The sequence below is a fragment of the Podarcis tiliguerta genome (assembly GCF_965153285.1).
Source record: "Podarcis tiliguerta genome assembly, chromosome: 1".
NCBI lineage: Eukaryota > Metazoa > Chordata > Lepidosauria > Squamata > Lacertidae > Podarcis > Podarcis tiliguerta.
The window spans coordinates 43,252,053-43,272,989 of record NC_139534.1 but is presented as its reverse complement, the minus strand read 5'-3'; the positions used below and the strand labels follow the sequence as shown (position 1 = coordinate 43,272,989).

Here is a 20,937-nt window from a genome sequence, read left to right as displayed (position 1 = left end):
TACTGGTTCATTAAATGCATGTTCATTACTTCATGTCTGAAAGTATGTGTGAATACAATAAGAAATTTGTGGTAACCCAGTGAGGCCTCAGATACAATGTTTTTGAACGAGTTGGTTCACGCACATTAAACTGCAAATCAAGTAATTTAGTGCAGCAAAATCTGTATGATCATGCATTAGCCAAGCCGTATCATTTTCTGAACCAGCCCTATTGCTTAAAAGGCATTTGCTTTTTTACATGGAAAACTTTGCATAAAAATGCATCCTTGTGTTTGTCTTTCCCAGGTTAACTTGTTGAATTCAATTCATGACAACTTCCAGCAGTAAGTAGTCCTTTCTTTTTTGTGGGTACGGCCTTTACTAACACAGCTTGGCCATTTCACCTCCCTTACAATGACCAGCCCTTGATTTAAAGAAACAGCCACATGCCTTTATAATCTTTCCAGAAGTTTCAATGGTCTTAAGAAAAAAATTAAAGTCATGTATCCCATTCAAGAAATTATGCATGTCACATTATGCTCCTAAATGGTTCATGTAATACTTGTTTCAGTGCCTTTTCTCTGAAACTATGACAGTATGCTGCTTCTTGTTTTTCAAGCGGAAATATAGAAAACAGTCCTACATTATTATTATTTCTTTGGTCAGACAAAGGCACACTATAATAGGCTAGCCCTAAGAATTCTGTAGAAATCAGTGGGACTTGAATAAGCATCACTGGAATCCAAAGAGGCCAAGTTTGTCTTTTCTGTCAACTGCAAGCAAAGTTTTACTTCCATGATTTACAATTTAGGCTGCAGACATATGCATGGACTCTCACTCTTTCCACAAGTGACTTTAGCACCCATTCTCCTTTGTCTAATGCCCTCGTGTAATGCCCTTGTCTAATGCCCATGTGTACCCCATTCTCATTTCAGAGCCATGGCTTCTTCTGGTGCTCGAGACCAGTTTCTGCGGCAAATGGAACAAATCGTAGAAGGAATTAAACAGAATCGAATGAAGGTTGGTTTATTATTTTCACATAAGTTTTGGTGGTGTTTCTTCGTAGACCTCAATATAACCTTTAGGATTTGTGCAATGAAATACAAACCTACAGAACATCTGGAATATGCGTTCATTCCTGCGCTGCTACATTATGCTCATTATTACCCTGTGAGCATACTGCAACATTCTAGCAATTGAAATAGAACCCAGAGGTTGAAGATGCATCTCTATACCAAGCACAATGGAAATGATTTGGATTCATAGACTTGGTCCTGAAAGCAAATGCCTTGGAACATAATCAAGTGTGTGTTGTGTTCCTCCATCATGCAGCCTTCACCTGTTAAAACACATGCACAGTTTTTATCCCAGATCACATATCTGCCAAAATTCCCTTGCAATATTCTTTAAATTACAGTGGTGCCTCGCAAGACGAAATTAATTCGTTCTGCGAGTTTTTTCGTCTTGTGAATTTTTTCGTCTTGCGAAGCACCGCTGTGTATTGACGGCTTCCCATAGGAATGCATTGGCAGTTTTAAAAAAAAGGTGCAAGATGTTTTCGTCTTGCGAAGCAAGCCCATAGGGAAATCCGTCTTGCGAAGCAACTCAGAAAACGAAAAACTCTTTCGTCTTGCGGGTTTTTCGTCTTGAGAGGCATTCGTCTTGCGAGGTACTACTGTACCCCTTTTTCTTTCATTCACAGAGATCCTTCCTTCAAATAAATGGCCATTCTCAGTTTTTAGATTTAATGATTTGTAACTAAGATGTGCTGAATAGAACAAGGGATAACCTCAGGTGTAGGAAAGCCACTATTATTTAGGGTAGGCAGTACTTCTGCACTTGATAATAGACTTGACTCTGGCAAAGGCAGTTCATTATTTATCAGAGCACAGAACATCTCTGACTAAAGATAAAACTTGGATTTAAATTAATCAGTCAGGCTTATAAAGTTTCTCTAGTGGATGGCACAGTAATCTTCTTGCTATCTCAGCATTGAAAGGACCCCCTGTAGATGTTCTCCTGTGGAAAATGCTGAACCTTAAACAAAAAAACCCAACAAGCTTCTTTGCTACATCCACTCTCACTCAACAAAGTGGAAGGTTTTTCCTTCTTGCTTGCCATTTTTTAAACTCATCCATTGGGGTGAGATAAGCATTTCTAGCACAAAGCACCAGTGTGGGCCATATACAGTGGGTTGTCCAGTAGGGAGTCAGTACAACTGTTGAAACCACAATACAGGTATCATTGAACAAGATAGTGTAGGAAAGAAACATCCCATGAGCAGAAAGGCAAAAATTCACTTGGACTTGATTTTCATTTATGAATGCAGACCATGAAGGTGGGGCCTCATGAGTTACCTTACTTTTGAGATTTTAAGCAAAGGGGTGTTGGAAAACCTTCACCACAAGACTTGTGGCAATGAAGGTTTCATAGTGATTTCACTTTTTAATCCTTTGCTATATTTCTGCTCTTTCCTAGTTGTACACTACCAAATGTTTCTATTGTTGGAACAGATGCAGGGAGCACTTGTTGTTTATCTGGTGTTTTGTTTTTTCAAGAGAGGAGGGGAAAAAATGCTGGAGGATTTAGTTTTTGGTCTTCCGTGTTGCAAGGTACCATAATACTTTCCCCTTGTTACCAACAGATGGAAAAGAAGAAGCAAGAAAACAAAATGAGAAGGGACCAGCTCAATGATGAATATCTGGAGTTACTGGAGAAACAAAGACTCTACTTCAAAACGGTCAAAGAATTTAAAGAGGTAAATGGGACAGTGGTGGTTGGGGGGAGAGAGAGAACACGCACGCAGAGATACTTTGTCTCAAAAGCTCTGACCATGACGTGGTGGCTTAATAACACACACACTGATTCAGCACTACTTTGTGATGCCACAGTGTCCCGTCTCCACCCCCCAATCATCTAGCGCTGTAAGTTTGTGGGCAGAATGCAGATTAGCTGTTCACAACCTGATACCCTGCAGATGTTTGGTGCTACAACTCACATAATCTATGTTAGCCATAGGGCTGAAGAGTTAGTCCTAAACACAGAGGGCATGAGGTTCAGAAGGGCTGGTGCGAATGATTCTAGGTAATATAGTTGGTAGCAGAAGGCTAAGAACAATCAGATGCATTAGTCTGGTTTTTTCCAGTGTGGTGTAGTGGTTAAGAGCGGTAGACTCCTAATCTGGGGAACCGGGTTCGCGTCCCCGCTCCTCCACATGCAGCTGCTGGGTGACCTTGGGCCAGTCACACTTCTTTGAAGTCTCTCAGCCCCACTCACCTCACAGAGTGTTTGTTGTGGGGGAGGAAGGGAAAGGAGAATGTTAGCCTCTTTGAGACTCCTTAAAGGGAGTGAAAGGCGGGATATCAAATCCAAACTCCTCTTCTTTCAGATATTCTTATTTTCCAGCATAATTCATACGGACCAATCACATCTAGCACCTTTTCACTTTAACAGTAAATTCCACCTGCCTTGCCTTCCGTATTACCTACAGCATGTGTTAAAAGACAGACAGCTGATTTGGGCTGTAATCCTATATGTTTAGTTGGAAATAAGACCCATTGAATTTAATTACCCTTGCTTCTTTGTAGCCATGCAGGTTTGCACTGTTAGTACCATCATTTAACTGACATGTCTTGTTTAATATTTTAAATCTTCCATCTCTTTGTTTATCAACAGGAATGCCGCAAAAATGAAATGCTTTTATCCAAGCTGAAAGACAAGTGTTCTTGAAGAACTTCAGACAGCAATTCATTTATATGATTGAATTCATTTTCGTTCTGATCCAGCCCAATGACTAGATGTATTCCTTTTTGAGATTTAATGCAGTATAGCAGTTCAGAAATATTATTTGATTGTCTTTTTATATATGCACACACATATAAAGTAAAGTGACACTGTTTTGTAAATGATTTACCTTTGCACTAGTTAACATTTCATGTGCACTAGAAAACATATATTATGTGTTAAACAATAAATATGTATAAATCAAAAGCTCCAAATTTGTTTGGCTGACTAACTTGCTTTCTAAGCTTTTTTTCTTCTTCTATTCATGATAAAAAAAACTTCTTCACTAACAGGGATGCATGCAGATATTGATGTTTTGCCCATTTCTCTGACAAGCTACAACATTGACATCTGAAATTCTGCCCAAAGCATAGAAACCTTCAGCACAAATGACAGAACTTGATCTCTCTTTCAGGATTTTCTAAATCCTGAGTTCATCTAGAAACAACACGTGTGCTAGCTGAAGACTGAAAGGGGTCCCAGACTGCAGAGGTAAATGGGCTGAAAAAAGTGCAAATGCTTTAACTGAATCCAAGCGCCCCTGCTTCCAAAGTTGGCAGTAGGGCTCCTTTTGCAATGGGTTGGTGGTGTATGTGGGGTACCAAACAATACAAGCAGGGGAATCAGACGTTCCCTCTGAACAAGCAGACAGCACTTCTAGTCACACAATAGATCTGTGTTTTCTTGTATTCTTCATACGATAGGGACACACCTGCCTGCAGTCCCCTACATTGCGTAATATGCCTTTTTGAAGGGTTGTCTGACCAACAAGCAGCTTAATGTGTGTGGGTATTGAGAGTCTGCAGCAGGTAATTGTGGGGGGACTTGATATAGGCATAGTTTTCAAACCAAGCTGATGCAGATGTTTCCTCCTGTACCAATAAATTGATTTAAAACAAACAAAACAAAAACCTCCTAGTCTCTGCTCCTGGAGAGATTAGGATCTTGAGGTAGCCTAAAACCTCTAAGCAATAGTTTAAAGATTGAGAATTCGGTCTGCATTGATGTCACCAAAGTATATATTGCATGCTGTTGTTTAAAATATATTTGACAATTAAGTTATTTTATACTGACCAAGCTATCAGACTCGTTTTAAAGAGCCTGATGCCAACTTTGCATTGATCTTAAAACTGAGGTAATAGCTGAACATGCAGCTGAGTAAAAGAGCTTTACCACATTTATCCCAGCATAGTAAAACATATGTGTGATGCTGCAAGAAAAGATTGCAACCAGTTGATGCAATATGTTTTCTGCTCTTTGCAGAGCAATACGCTGTCCTCCCCAGTTACCATTCAATGCTCAGAGTCATGATTTTCCCCATAAAATGCATTTAGCACTATGGTAACAGGGCTAAGACATAAAACACATGCTGGCTACATGTAGGCAAATCCAGTCCAGTTAATAGGGTCATTTGCAGCTACTGAAGGAAAGTTTCCACATATCAATATTTCCTTCAAAACAACTGATTTGAATGGACTTGTGATCTGGGAATTTAGTTTCAATGCTCCCCTGCTGTAGTCTTCAGAAAATTGCCTCCATCCTCTACTTAACCCAACACTTCCTTGTGTCATTTCACATGATTGTTTTTGCTCAGTTTTGCTGCAATTAAAGTTTTAAAAGTTCAGCCACCCAAGTTCAATGATTCTTGTATCTTAGCAGTCAATGATCTTTATCCTGATTCATATCTGAAGAATTACTAAAGCAAACAAATATTGTTAGGGGTTTTATTTGTTGCTGACCCTTTACTTACCTTCAGGCTCTGTGTATTGTAGTGCCTTGTAACTCTTGGAATTCTTGTTTTTGGTGCCTTACTACGCCCGCCATAAATGTTTCATAGTTATTTGATGACACTAAAACTGGCCATTGGCAAATGAGCAGAACAACTTTAAAAATATGGTCTAGCCTTTACAAGGCAACACAGGACAGCTTGTTGCACAGGCTTAATTGTGATCGGAGTGGGGTTCTTGAAATTATTTGCTGCCTTTCATATAGGGAGCTGTAGCCAACTGGGCAGGAGGACTTTCGCAATGGTTAGAGATTTCATCTCTAGAAAACTGGGCTGCATTACAATGGAGGGTGTGTAATGGGCTATGTTTCTGATATATCACCCGTTCTTATTGCTTAATTCCCACAGTCAAGCGAAATATGCAAACGGAATTACCTAGCAAACAAAATTTGCATAAATGAGCTTAGTACAATCCAATAGGTCTGGCAGCCATGCCCCCCCCCCCCCATTGCTCTTTTTACCTCTGCCTCACAAAAAGGTTCTTGAATGCATTGTTGTAGTTTTTGTTAAAAGCTGTATAAATCAGAGGGTTGAAGAAGGAGTTGGAGTAACCAAGCCAGAGGAAGATGCTTTTCCAGACTGGTGCTATGGTGCAGGAGCAGAGGGGGCTTATTAGTTCTGTGACAAAGAAGGGAATCCAGCAAAGTACAAACACACCAATTAAAATGCCAACCATCATAGCCGCTTTCTTCTCTTTCTGTTCTCTCCATGTTTCTCCATCTGTCTGGAAAGTGACAGTCGCATGACGAGCTGTAAACACCATCTGCGGCTGATGAGAAGCTTCTTTCACCTTGACATAAAAGCAAACAGGAATTATTACCAAGACAGTTTTGTTTAAGTAAAGGATTTCTACACACACACACACCCCTTCACTGCTTTTCAAATGACAGACCAGCTGTGTCCAAGCACAAAATCTAGACTTCAACCTGTGTGTGTGTGTGTGTGTGTGTGTGTGTTGCAAGACTTCTGCTGGGGTGGAGGGAGGCAATAAAAACACAGATCAGGACAGAACTACGTTGCCCCATTATTCACTCCTGCAACATACAGCACAAACTACTGCTCAAATAAGTCACTACCTCAAATAAGTCAGAATCCAAAGGCTGGTGAGGTCTTGTGCATGGATTTATGCCTTTCAAAGCCATTCTGCCCTAAACCTATTCCCCTTGCTCTCAAGCAGTGCAAAGTAACATCTGACGCAGCACAAGGAAAGCAAAAATGGCAATGTCCCCAGGTGAACATCTGCATATAAATGGGGTTTTTTTTATCCTAGTCATACTGTTTGGCACTTTCGTTATAGTGATCCAACATTTGGCTAGATGGGGGAGCCAAAGGAAAACTGGCCCTCTCTCCTCTAGCCTATAGAAATGTATCCCCCTGTCCAAAGCACACCCACCCACCCACCCCACAGACAGGGTACTACAGCAGCATCAATAACTAATGGAATAAAACATAGCAATGAACAAAATGGGTTCTATCCAGTTCTTCCACTGCTAGATGTCTTTGAACTGACCTTCATCACATGAGAGCCCAGGGTGGTTTGATCTAGCAGAGGCTAACGTCAATAGGAGAAACAGAAAGACTGTTTTCCTCAATCAATTAACCCTTCCCTGTAGACCCCCTCCCCCCAAAAAATTACACCAGTCTGCCTCAAAACGTTGTACCCTCTGACATGAATCATACACACAACACTGGAATGGCCCCATCTGTTTGCTCTTTGAATGGCTAATATTGCTGGGAAATATTACTGGAAAACTAAAACAACCACAACCACCAGCAGCAGCAGCAGCAGCACTGCAGGACTTGCCTGATACTGGTTGATGAACAGTATTGAGGAGCAACTCTGGTGCTGAACCCAGCTCCAATTAAGGACTTCTGGGTGACATCCAATGATTTCCACCTGCTTGTGCAACAGAAATCCACTCATGCAGTGGGACGTCTGGTCTTTCTCCCACTTCAGCCCCGCCAAATCAGCTGGAGATGCTCCCATGTAGGGGAAGCAGCAGAATAGTAAGGAGAAGCTTTCGTTGGATCTTACTCTTTGTATGAGGCTTTACTGACAAACAGCAGAGACCCTACATGAGGTACAGCTCTTTTTGGGACTGTTCTGGCCTAAAGAATGCTCTGTCTGTCCTCAGCTTTATTCAGTAATCCAACTACAAAGGAATGGACAAAACATAATCGTTATCACTGAAGTGAGAAATTAATAGGCATTTAATGTTGCTTTGCACAACTCAGGGTTCCATCTGTAAGGGCCTGGCTGTTTTGAACCTCTTTAGTATGAGAGGAGGGTAGCAGCCCAGAAAGGCTAAGTGTGAGCAAAAAGTCACTTATCAGTCATCAGGGTGGATAGTGAGGTCTTTCCCTACAGGTGAGAGACATGACTCTGAAACCCATGCTAGGAAATAGAAGGGCATTTATTTGCCTATTCCTCCTGCTCCTCTGCATTGATATTCTCATGATTCTCAACCAATAAATCAATGACTGCAGATCTTTCCCCTGGATCTATATTAGTAGCCAAGCAAATGCTTCTCTGTTGAACTTGCACAGGGAAAAAACGAAATTGCTATAGTAACAGAAATTGGTAAGTGGGGCTGGGAGCATACCTGCCAGTTTCACTTCAGACTTTACTGCCTCCAGGACATGCAGTAAATATCGTCTGCCTCACTGATTTGTTCTCCTTCCTGCTGCTTCAGGTGTTTCCTGTCATCCTGGACCCTTTTCTGCAGCCTCCTCTCCTTTGTATTTGCTTCTACCTGCATCAAAAGTCCTGGCAACCAGAACTGAGCACTGTGGTCTACTTTGATCCTAACATAAAAGGCTTGGCCCTGCAGATGATTAATTGCCAGGAATGTTAGCAAACCTTATCCTGCTAGCAACCTTACCTGTAGTGACCCCATTGATGGCAGTGGGACTACATTAAAACAAAATATATTGTCCATTTTATGTCCTAATTCTGTTGCATGTGCAAGTCCTACTAAATTTAAGGGGGCCTCCCCCCCCCAATTCCTCCAAACAGATATTGGGTTGAAGCCACAGTTACAAACAAACAAAAAACTGAATCGATTTTCTGTGTGCAAAGATTAGGGACCCCTCCGGACAACCTGTTTATTGAGCATTCATCATGATTTGCCTGCACAAATCAGGAGATTAGATTATATCCTGTCTTTATTGAGTATTCATTCTGATTTGTTTGCTGCAATGAGCATATGTCCTGCATTCCTGATTTGCTGGCAGGCTTTTTATACTCCACCCCATTAATCAATTGTTCATCTAACACTTTTCATTGTGTTTCCCTGTCACTTTCCTAACAGTAGAAAGTCTGGGGATTATTATTTTTTAAGTGGATTTGTTGCACTAGGGCAATAGAACTCCTTAATCCGTTTAAAACGTGCAAGCCTAAAGTTCCTATGTGTGCTTGAGCCACTCCTGTGAAATAGCGATAGCTTGCAGGTACCCCAAGTCTTGTTAACTCTGCACAACACCTCTTCCTTTCCCAAAAAGATAACATTGGCTCAATGTTTCTTATCTCTTGTCCGTTCCTTTTATTTTTTATTTCAGTATTGAAACAAGGACACAGTGAATAAAGAACTCCAACAAACATATTTGCAAAAATGTGCAGAATGTCAATAACCTATTTCTATCGGGACTGTGACTAATCAATCTCCTTCATAGATCATATCAGAATACCAGGAAAATGAAGAACCCAACTTCGCAGTCCTTGCCCAGGCAAGTTTGATTACACTGGAAGAGAATGCAGTGACTATCACTCTGCTCACTTGAAGCATCAATAGCACTAGTAGCTAGCATTGTTAGTTATAATTAAAACTGCTCCACTGTAAAGCCAAGCACGAAAGAAAGGTTTCAAGACAATGGTGTGCACACGAAATAAAAAGACAGGCTTAAAATAAAGAAATTCATTTTGGGTTGGGACTGTATATAAGGACCTTTTGCCTATCAAGAAAGGAAACTGGACTGGGGGTAGTGGAGCGCTTTCCTAATCAATGATGCTAAGAGACTTATGCTGTAATTCTATCCAAATTTACATAGAAGAAAGGCCCATTTAATTCAGCTGAGGTTACTTTGACATAAATGTGAGTAGCAACCTGCTGTTGCTTGCAACAAGTAGATTTGTATGTGCATTCCCCAAAATGTAACTGTTATATTCATGTGCCAATTCACACATTCAGATAAACTGAAAGTTGCAAAACATGCAACAACTTTACCATGATAATACAATAATCTAATAAAGGCAGCACCATTATCTTTGCTGCACCTTCCCCTCCCACGTGGTGACATGATGAAGATCTAAGGGCCCCTTGGGGTTTACGATCCACAATTCCCTCCGCCCTTGCTTAATATGATAAGAATAAATTATTTTTCAAGTACTATTAAGTACTTGCCTTAAGAAATGAAGATTTTTGTCCCACACATCAAGTTGCACCTTACCAAAACATTAGTAACATGTCTCACTACTTTTCAATGGGGCTTAATCCCAAGAACTGCACCCTCAAATTTCAGTATGTGTGCAAACACACATTTTCTTGTGTTTGTGTATCTTATTTCCAGACACAGCATTATACAAATTTCGTTTTTGATATCACAAAAAAATGGTATGTAGCAAAGTTCTTTCTCTGCCTACAAAAAAAAAGCAAACGATTGCAAACTTGAAAATTATGGAGCCAATAACATAGGAAATGCAATTTTAAAAAACATCGGAAGGTTAAGCTTTCGTGGACTACAGCCATGTTATCACATGAATGCAGCATTATTCTGGGCTACCCATGTGGTGGTGGGACTGTAATGCAGAAAAGTGCAATGAGAGTTTTGTAATTAACAGCGGGAGTTTCCCAAAACTGTTTTTGATAACAACTTTATCATTATACCAGTAAGCCAAAAAACAAAACAAAGAATCTGATAAAAATCCTCTCAGTTTTACAGTCATCGTCCCCTGAAAAGAAACAATTCCATCTTCTTGTCCCCACAAACTACCATGTGTACATGTATATAGCTGTAACTCAATGTAACACTTCATGCATCTTATGAAGTGGACTATAGTTACCAAAAGCTTCATGCAATGATACATTTTGTTAGTCTTTAATTTGCTACAAGTATCATTGTTCTTTTTGCTGCAACCAACTAACATGGCTAACCCCTCCCCCCCCCCCGACTTGGAAATTGCTGCCATGGATTTTGGACACACTTGAATGAATTAAAGCTGGAATCTGTCACAATCATTCACATCAAGCCGTGCAAGGAAGCTATAGGGAAATCAACTGGGATCATTTATGAACTGAAACGACAGGCACTGAAGATCAAGCCCAGACAATGTAAACTTTTGTTGCTGACTTCAATGGTATGGAGACTGTGACCAGCATGAGAAATGGTAGTACATATTAATATGGATAGCTCAGTCGGCAGAACATGAGATTCTTAATCCTAGAGCCATGGGTTCAAGCCTCACATCGGGTGAAAGATTTCTGCATTGCACCCTTGCAACTCTACGGTTCTGTCAGCAGCAATTCCTTATGATAGCTAAATAGTACCTCCTCATTCAGAGGCAGTAGGCCTTTGAATACCAGGCGCTTAGGGAATGCAGCGAAAGAGCCATGCAGCAAGTCAGCTCCCTTTGTAGGCATTATAGAAGCACCTGGCTGGCTAGGAAAGAGGAGGCTGTACTAAACAGGCCTGACCACCCACTCTCCTCTCTTATCTCCTTTACGTGACATGCAAAGTTCATTCCTGCATATTCTACCTCCCCCGCAATTCATCTTCACGAGTGGCTATGAGTTAAGAAATGCACACAGGTGGATATGGTTATGTAGCTACTGATGCATAGATGGGCAGACAAATGATGACTCTAAGAGAAAGACTTCATTTCCAAACTCTTTGCCACAAGCAAGCTTGTGTGACAGAATAATTCAATACATAGTTAAACCATTCTGTAATACGCCAAAACAGCGCAGAGAGCTGGGGGAGATGTGTGCATGCCAGAGATATTGATACAGTGGTACCTTGGTTTAAGAACAGCCCTGTTTACGAACTCCGCAAAACCAGAAGTAGTGTCCTGGTTTGCAAACTTTATCTCAGTCTAAGAACAGAAGCTGAACAGTGGAAGGGCACCGGTGGTGGGAGGCCTCATTTGGGAAAGTGTGCCTCTGTTTAAGAATGGTTTCGGTTTAAGAATGGACTTCCAGGACGGATTAAGTTCGTAATCCAAGGTACCACTGTAATTCCCTTCCTACCAAAGAATGAGTCCCAAGATGGTTTATAATAAAAAGCACCCCATCAAAAAAATGAAAGGGGAGACAGACACTATTAAAGAATCTTGAGGATTAACAGTGTAATCCTAAACAGCATAATCCTAAACTCATAAATTTAATCCTACTGCCTTCAGTGGCACTGTGAGTGTGTTTAGGATTGCAGATGAAGACTACAGCAGACTCAATTTAATTGAACATGGTGTGGGCTTCCTTCTGTGTAAACACGTACATAATTGGGCTGCATGTGTATAAATAAAAATATTAGCTCTTTTCCACTTGGGTTGTGCCAAAGGATAAGACGGTGGAAATTATTATTTGCCTCATCTTAAAGCATTGTAAAACCTTAGAAACACTGTACACCAAATATTTGTATTTACAATGGTTTCTTTCTTCACACAATGAGCATCAGCTTTTGAGGCAGCACCAAAAAAATAAAAAAAATAAAAAGCAACGCATAAGACGAAAACAGATTTCAAACCAGCTGTGTAATTTTGCACCTCCCCATTCATCCTGTCACACTGGCTGTCTAATGTCTGCATTTATCTACTTTCCATCTCAGATGTGCCACTCCACTCTCATCCTCCAGCTATTCCTAGCTGAACCTTTCTGTCCTGATGTTCACTTTTGCTGTTTCTAATACATCCAGAAGTCCCTACAGCTGTTCTAGAAACTCTTCCCAAGGTTAGAGCTAACCCAGGAGCATAAATAACACTGAATAACTTTTTCCAGACCCCACACACCTGGGATTAGAGGTAGACATTCCCCGCAGCAGAGCGCAGAACTTCCAAGCAGGCTTAGAAAACCTACACTTCACACTTAAGAAGCTAAGCAAAAGCTCTGCATAAACGCACTTCCTCCCCCTTTTCACTGTGGCCCCTGAATTTCCAGCTGCAGCCAGCTGCAAATTTCCAGCTTGCATCTTTCAGCTTGCAAGTTTCAAAACTTGATTCCGAAAGAAAGAAAGAAAGAAAGAAGCTTTCATTCAAGGCTGCATAAAAGTTTCAGGCTGCTTGAAGCAACTTTTCCAAAGGGCGAATGAATGCCTCTACTTCCCAGCCTCAGTTGCTTTTGAAAAGATCTGAAATTCCGGAGCTATGAAACCAAAGTCTGAACTGCGCTGCTTAGAAATAACCCTGGCTTGCAGCAACTGCTGTCTACTCAACGGCCAAGTTCAACAACCAGACCTTGAATTGTTTGGATGCCTGCTGGTGAAACACAGATTGAGATTCATGCTTGTTAAACTTCTCCGACCCACCGTTCGCCCTATTGCTCAACCACCCCAAGAATCGGGCCTTCTGTGTATGCTGCGCGCGACCCCCTGCTCCCCCGCAGAATTGGAGGGTCATTAGCCCCCCCCCTCCACAGATCCGAGGGTGGCGTTGCGGGGGAGCCAGATTCCAACGAAGCCTCGCATATCACGTTCCCCCACCCTCTCTGCGCTCCCAACTTTTGGGAGGGACCCCACGGGTCATCTAGCCCAACCCCTTACAGACCAGAAAGAGGCGTTGCGGTGGAGCCGGATTCTAACGCAGCCTCACATATCACGTCGCACTCCCCTCCTCCCTGCGCACCAATCCCCCCCCCCACGACGGTGCTTTACCTGCCCCGTTTCTGGGAGGGGCCCGACGGCGTTCCTGCCCCCGACGCGGAACTTGGCCGCCTTGTAGATCTTCCAGTAGACGAAGAGCACGACGCCCAGGGGCAGGTAGAAAGCGCCCCCGGTGGAGAAGACGGCGTAGGCGGGCTCGGGGCTGACCTGGCAGCGCTGCTGCTCGGCGCTGTACGAGCTGCCTCCCCAGCCGAGCAGCAGCGGCAGCAGCGCCAGGAGCGCGCCCAGCGCCCACGCCACGCCGATGAGGGCGCCCGAGGCTCGGCGGCGCGCGCGCGGGGTGTAGCGCAGGTGCCTGGAGACGGACCAGTAGCGGTCGAGGGCGATGGCGGCCACGCTCCAGATGCTGGCCGTGCAGCAGAGCACGTCGAGGCAGACCCACGCGTGGCACAGCGCCCGGCCCAGGCGCCAGCGCCGCCCGCCCCCCGACAGCTCCTTGGCCAGGCTGAGAGGCATCACCAGCGCCGCCACCAGCGCGTCGGCCGCCGCCGTGGACGCCACCAGGTTGTGCGGCGCGCGGTGGAAAGCCCTCACGCGCACGATGGTGGCCAGCACCAGCAGGTTCCATACCAGCGTGGCCAGAGTCAGCAGCGCCAGCAGGCTCAGCACCAGCAGGCGGAAGAGGGACAGGGGCTCGCCGTCGTCTGAGGACGAGGTGCGGTTGGCTCCTCCGGCGCCTGGGGAGGAGCCGTTCAGCGGCATGGCCGGCTTGGCGGGAAGAGCAGCCGCTCGCATAGAGCTCCCGGCGCGCCAAACTGAGGGAAAAGGGAGCGGGCGGAGGAGGCGGCGGGTCCAATCAACGCACCTCGCTCCTCCGAAGTGCTTGGGAAACTCCCGCCGGCGGGCAGGTGGCCGGCAGCCGAGCCGAGCAAAGCGCAGCAGCTGCTCGCTCCGCCCCCTTCGGAAAGGCCGCTCCCGCTGCCAGCGCCACGTGCTGTTGCTGCTGCTGCTGCTGCTGCGCGCGCCTTGCTTTCTCTACCCCGGGGGTGCGCACGGTCTGATTTAGGTTTGATGAGGCCCTGAGCTACTGAAGGTAATGGGGCCCTTTATATGTCTAGCTGTCCAGTTTGTCAACAACAAATTGTCGCTGGTTTTTTTGTGTTGAATATATGCTGTATGGTGATTTATGAACCTAATAGGTATCTAAAGCCATTTGCACATAACAAAGCATGTATTTGATCAAAGTAATTGATATAGAAATGAACAAACCAGTGATATTTGAGGGAGCAGGCTAGCAGGCGGGGCCCATTACTTACATCATAGGAGCCTGCACAACACAAAACACTGTTGTTGTATGTAGGTTTTATTTTATTAGTTTTTTATCTCATATTTTGGAAATGTACATCCAGGTTTTTTTTTCTTTAAATTGTTTTGGGGGCCCCACTCGGGGCCCTAAGCTATAGCTTGTTTAAGGTAAAGGGACACCTGACCATTGGGTCCATAGCCGGGGGGGGGGGGGAGGCAGGGGACCAAATTTCCTTGATTATAAATCAAGGAAATCCATAAAAAAATACTAAACTAACTGAAGGTTCTGCCTCCAACATAAAGCCTGTCCCGCCCCCTACATAAATCCTGGCTATACCTATGCTTCCTTCCTTCCTAGGGAGATTTGCAGTGCAATCCCATGCTGATCTACAAAAACTGGATGCCTTAATCTGCCCCAGCTGCAACAAAACATGTCTCTCCCCAAGGCACACTCCTCCATTGTCTCCTGAGATGGACAGATGCCAACAACATTAGAAGTAATTTCACCTGTTACGGTGGGAACTCCATGGAGTGTCTTTAATCCAGGAATTGGAAACCTGTGAGCTTTTAAATGTCATTGGGAAATAAATAAATAAATAAATTTATAATTTTATTTATACCCTGCCCACCTGGCTGGGTTGCCCCAGCCATTCTGGGTGGCTTCCAACACATATAAAAATAATAATAAAACATCAAGCATTAATAGTAACAATCTGACCCAATATAAAAAGTTACAATAACTTTAAAATAAACAACTTATATAAAATAAAGCAATATTCAATAACCCATTAGAATCCAACTACAATTCCCACCTACCCTGGCCATTACCCATCCTAATGACTACTAATGGAGGGCTAATGACAACTGGAGGCCAACAACATTGGCAGAACCATAGGTGAAAGCAGGGCTAGGTTAAGTCACTTCCACAAATATAGCTGATTTTTAGTAATTCATAATAATCCAAACAATCCACTTTTGAACTGCCAGAGCCACTCTGCTATCACCACTTTTCACATTTAAATATTTATGCTGCTTTTCGAAAAAGTTCCATTACAAAAGAAATAATTCTCAAAACTAGCACCATAATGTTAACGCAAGACCCCAAAGACATATGAAGCATTCTTTTTCTCAACCCAATGCCTGCTAGACAATGCAGCTTCACACACACACACACACACACACACAATGAAGAGATATTATTTTCCTTTTATTTCTTCTTCTTCTTGCGGGAAGAGGTTCCACCATGGTGATGCAAAACTTGTAAAACCCATTGCCATCAAAAGCTGTGAAGACAGCAAGGCAATAGGACTTATATGGGGAAAGAGTTTCCTGCTTCTGGTGGTGGTGTGTGGTGTGTTTTTTTTTTTAAAAAAAAGCTGTCCTGTACTTCTGCATACCTCATGTTCACAAGATGCTGATTCCTCCATCTTGTTTTTCAGTAGCCCCGTTTTGACCCCAACTTGGTTGGCATTCAACCACCGGAGTTGGTTATTAGAGGGACAGATAGCAACAACAAAGGCAAGAACAGTTTTAATAGGGCTGACTTTTGAGACAGGAGCAACAGCACTAGCTGTAGTGAGTGGGATGAAGTAATTGCATCTGTGGAAGAGTCACCTCTCCCTCAGTCTCCCAATTGGTTTTCTACGCGAGAGGCCATCTCACAGGACACTGTTGTTATTTTCTTCTCGATAAGAACTGTTTAATGTCCTTTGAGAAAGTTGCGCTTATCGTCATAGATAATCATGCTGCAGTTGCTATGGCAACCGGCTTCAGCATCTCAAGAGCAAGGCTGTAATTTAGAGAGAGAGAAGACAGATCTAGATGAGGTCCAGATTTTCATAAATTATAAGTAATGGAAAAGCAAATTGGCCCACTTAATGGAAATGGAAGGAGGGGGAAATACAGAGAGGTGGGTCCTACTTCTTCCACAAAGCAATTAAGAAAAAGAAGGGAGGAAATAAGTTGTTCGCATTGCATATGCAATTACTATTATGCAAAATGTTGCCTCTTATTAGGCGCAGGAGAATTACAGTTTGAATTCGCATTTTCTCTGCAGTGGCTGAAGCAATAATCTATGGAACAGCCTCACTTCAATTTCCGGTCTGTCCAAAGGAGCTTGGTGCCTTGGCAGCTGATACAATCGACTTTTTCATTACTGTTTATCATTTCTTTTGTTGAAAGGTGGGAAGTGTTAAGAATGAACAGTGAAGGCAAAAGAGCAGGAGCATGCCTTCTGCGGAACCCATGTTTCTCTAGATAATGGGGAGAGGCATGACAGAGATAGCATCAGTTCATGAGAAAAATATATATGAAAAATGGGTACCTTCATTAAAAAAAACACTCCTTTTGTGAGTTGGTGCGTGTGAAAATGTAGTGCTAGGGCAAAGAAGGTAACATAGATACAAAATGCATATAACATGTTGGGAAGGCTGAGAACCGACTTATGAGATGTTCCACCGTTTATTGAAATTCTGAGAAAGGTACTGAAGTAATATTAAAATAAGGAATCATTGGTTTGAGATATTATTTGCCACATAGTTCAAAAACTTATGGGATTGCTCTTTTTTCTCACTTTCAGAACCCAACCTGCAAAGCTTTGTGGGGGAAATACTTCAAATCATGATAAAATCATGCAGTTCATCAACCAAGTCAATATTTTTCACTGGGGTTTTATCTTTGCTTTCTTAATCTCCAATTTCTGCCCTCTGAAGATCATTACGCTGACCTTCATGCACTAGAACAAGATCAGCAAATCTGCTGAAGATACCGCTTCACAGCACCCCATTTTAATATTGTTTTCTTTATTTCATTTTTGCTATATAGGTTTGTGGGTATTTTTCTAAATTAAAAAGTGGCCATGCACCACTTTGGAAACATTTCTTGGGAAGCAGTTTATAAATTCTCTAACAAATAAGGGGGGGAGAGATAGAAGAGATGGTTACTTGTTTGTAGGTCTCATTTGTTCTTTTTTATTATGCATTTCATTTTCTTTCTTTTTTATTTATTATTTCTATGTTGTGAAGTGCCTCAAGATCTACAGATGAAGGGTGACACACAAAATGAACAAACCAATGAACATTTCCTCCTTGTTATTTGTTTATTTTCCAGTTCAGCTATGGAAGAATGGGAAATGAATTAAACCTGTGGCCCTTCAGGTGCCTTTGGATTACAACTCCCATCATGCATCTGCGTTGGCCATCAGAGTGACCCATGAAGCTCACTGGGTGACCTTGGACCAGTCATGACCTCACAGTGTAGCCTACCTCATGGAATTTTTGTGAGGATTAAATGAAGAGGGGTTGAACCATGTACACCAGGCTTCCTCAGCCACAGCCCTCCAGATGTTTTTGGCCTACAACTCCCATGATCCCTAGCTAGCAGGACCAGTGGTCAGGGATTGTAGTCTCAAAGCATCTGGAGGGGTGAGGTTGAGGAAGCCTGGTGTACACCATCCTGAGCTCCTTGGTGGGAAATGTTTATAAATGTAATAAATATATTTTGTTTTTATTCATGTCCTGCCTTTCTTCCCCCATGGCGCCCAAAATGGCACACATGCGGTTCCTTGCAGTGACAAGCTCAGCTTCCGCAAGGTGGTAGCTTCAGGGGCCTGCACACTATTATAATAACATGCCTTTTTTTCCACATGAAAGCGTGCAAGTAAAATTTAAGAACGAATTTCACATTACAGAATATGCTGAAAACTGCACTAACCCAATGAGTGGTAGATCTTTTCAAATTCTTGTTTGTTTGGATGCACCCATAAGAAGTACATTTCAATAGGGTTTTTTGGTGGGGAGCGGTTAAAGAAATGTTTCAGATGGTGCAAGCCATTGACATAATCAGACCTCCCAATATGGTAACTTAGCTCATCTGGAAAAGTGAACTATCAATCTGTGTGTCATGGTAATCTGCAATGACCTTAAAGCCCCCCCTCCCCCCAGTTACTATTGTGAAACCATAGAGAGGCATAGAGTATCCAACTTGATAAACTCTGGCTGCATGGTCAATAAATCTCCCATCTGTATCACTTCATCTTGAATGATTTTGAAAGTAATTGCTATTCTATATCTGCACAAAGCAGCACAGGACTGTAGCATTCTGTAAGATGTGCCTGCATCATGCCTGGCTTATTCAATTCCTATTATGGGAAGCTTCAGCAAAGCAACTGTGTTTTCTTTTATGGGTCTATAGTGGGGTTGTTTTTAAAATCTCCCCACAGCCATTTTGATAACCTCCCTTTAACCGGCTTACGAAGTCCAATTTCCTCGTCAAGGTTTTTTGAGTGGGAGGCAATTCCTCAAGAAATACAGTATTAGTGTGCAAACCATCAGTCACCTTTATGAGACAAGCCTTGAGTGCGCGATGGCCGAGGTCTATTAAATACCCATAAGATTGATTATGGGAAAAGTGCACAGGAAACCTTACATTTCCAGTCCATTTTTATAGTATTTACAACTTCCTGTGATACTACTCATATGAGAGCCAGAGCTCAACAGACTGTTATCCTATCTGCAAGCTACTGTATACATTAAGTGGGATTCAAAGAGCTGCTTAAGACTTACGCTTGCCCAGTGGACCCTTTTCCTTTTCTTCTTCAAACAACTGAATCGCAGCTGAAACCCTCAATGTAAGAGTTTCCATTTCAAAAGCAGCTTGCCATGCAGCACGAGGAAAGATGCCGTCCAATAAAAGCCAAAAGTCCCCTGGGACTCATGAAACTATTTTCAGAGTTTTGTAAATCACCCCGTAAGTAAAAGCAGAGGTGAAGTCAAATGCATCTGCACAATCAAGCGAGAGGCATCTGTGAATCCTAGTGAATTTCTGGCATCAATTCTTACAAATAGGAGACTACAGGAAGACATTTTTACAGTAGCTCAGCCTTGCAAATTAAGCCCTTGAGTATTCCTAGCCCATTTGTTTGAGGCAGGAAGAGGTGTTGAGAGGGGGAACACCCTAACTCTGCAGAACTGCTCTGCCAGTTTGCCTGGAGATACTCTCCAAGTTCTCTTACCTGGAACAAGCTCTATGAGCAGCCATACATCCTCTGTTGCTATTCCAGCCATCTCCCACACAGGTAGCTATGGTTGTATTAGACCTCTAACAACTGAGCATCCCTCAGAAGACTCAGCGGTCTTCTGAGTTTTGACAAAATTCAAAAATAGCATCATAAGCCAACTGGCTCCAGGAGGGCAGGTGTCAACTAAGTTGTGTGACTGGAACGAGGTTCGCTTACTCAGCAGGATTCTCCCCCCACCCCAACTTAAATCTGGGTTGGGGGAGCCACCAGAATAGGTTTGAGGGCACAGGGGGGAAGAGAAGGTGGAAGTCTTCTTGCATGGCCAGACCTTGTTCCTCCACTTAGCGCTTTGTTGAATTCCATCCCAAGGGTGGAATTCAACATAGCTCTACAGCAAATGTCCTCGCAGTCCAGGGATTTCTCCTTGCAGAACGGAATGTTACCCCAACTCCAGATCACGGGTTCCCACAACCCTCCGGACCATTTGGGCGAGCCTTCAAAACTGACATTCCGGTTGTGAGAGTGTGGTTAGGACAACTGCCAGTGGCTTGTTCCAACACAACATATATTACTATATAAGCAACTCATTAGCAGGAAACCTGGCTTTCAGTGTTACTGCAAACACAACCACTTGGATTCACAAGTACCTCGCTGCTTCTGATGTTGCTCTCCTGCTGCCATGTGAAAAAGGCAGTTCATGCAGTTAAAATGCACAAGCTGGATGCCCTAATGGAACACAGCTGCAGGGCCTGAAGCCTATTCCAAAAGGGACAAAAAGGAAAGAATCCGCTTTGGTGGCAGAACCAATAGCCTGAGAAGTGTGCTATGTGCCCAGAACTCTAAAGGCATTTATTCGTGTGACATGGTGATATATAATTTTGGTTGACCTTTTGAATTCTAACCATTTAAACTCAATTCAAAAATTCATACAGAGTGCAATACCCCTAAACTTCTTCAAAGCTTTCAATTCAAGGTAAGATACCACTTTATATACGTCTCGGATAAAGGTTCTCTCTTCTTCAAACATCCTTTATACTTCCAAAAGTTACAAAAAGGCTTTTGAAGCTTTGGAGGAAAAAGGAATTGCCACTTGGGACCGGGTGGGGTGGGGGGGAATAATCACCTGCAATTTCTAAGCATGGCCCCAGTGGGCTGTCAAACCTCTAAAGAGCTTCTGAACAGCCATGTGGCATAGCAGGCAGACAACCTACGTTTACTTTGTAAGAAAACACAAGGAAGAGTCTCTGAGTACAAAAAC

At 42.9% G+C, this 20,937-nt stretch overlaps 2 protein-coding genes across 4 annotated transcripts in view; one reads left to right on the top strand and one right to left on the bottom strand.

Annotated features, from left to right (window-relative positions):
* The window catches only part of CCDC93 (CCC complex scaffolding subunit CCDC93), a 39,791-nt gene extending 35,814 nt beyond the window's left edge, over positions 1-3,977 (top strand). For both annotated transcript variants that reach the window (XM_083409341.1, XM_083409340.1), the window contains 4 exons: positions 286-323; positions 915-999; positions 2,624-2,737; positions 3,655-3,977. In XM_083409341.1, the coding sequence (XP_083265467.1) occupies positions 286-323; positions 915-999; positions 2,624-2,737; positions 3,655-3,708 (291 nt within the window). In that variant the 3' untranslated portion in view covers positions 3,709-3,977. The remainder of the gene's footprint in view (positions 1-285; positions 324-914; positions 1,000-2,623; positions 2,738-3,654) is intronic.
* LOC310664129 (5-hydroxytryptamine receptor 5B-like) lies at positions 990-14,293 on the bottom strand. Of its 2 annotated transcripts, XR_014504789.1 has the most exons (3): positions 13,409-14,293; positions 5,513-6,338; positions 990-1,318 (listed from the first exon to the last, which is right to left on the bottom strand). XR_014504789.1 is itself a non-coding variant. In XM_083412737.1 (2 exons), exons 1-2 carry the CDS (start codon positions 14,150-14,152, stop codon positions 6,006-6,008), a joined length of 1,077 nt encoding a protein of 358 aa, XP_083268863.1. In that variant the 5' UTR covers positions 14,153-14,293; the 3' UTR covers positions 5,476-6,005. The 2 variants fall into 2 exon arrangements, 1 of the variants encoding a protein (XP_083268863.1); XM_083412737.1 differs by lacking the exon at positions 990-1,318 and having other exon boundaries at positions 5,476-6,338.
* Positions 14,294-20,937: the final 6,644 nt, after the last annotated feature.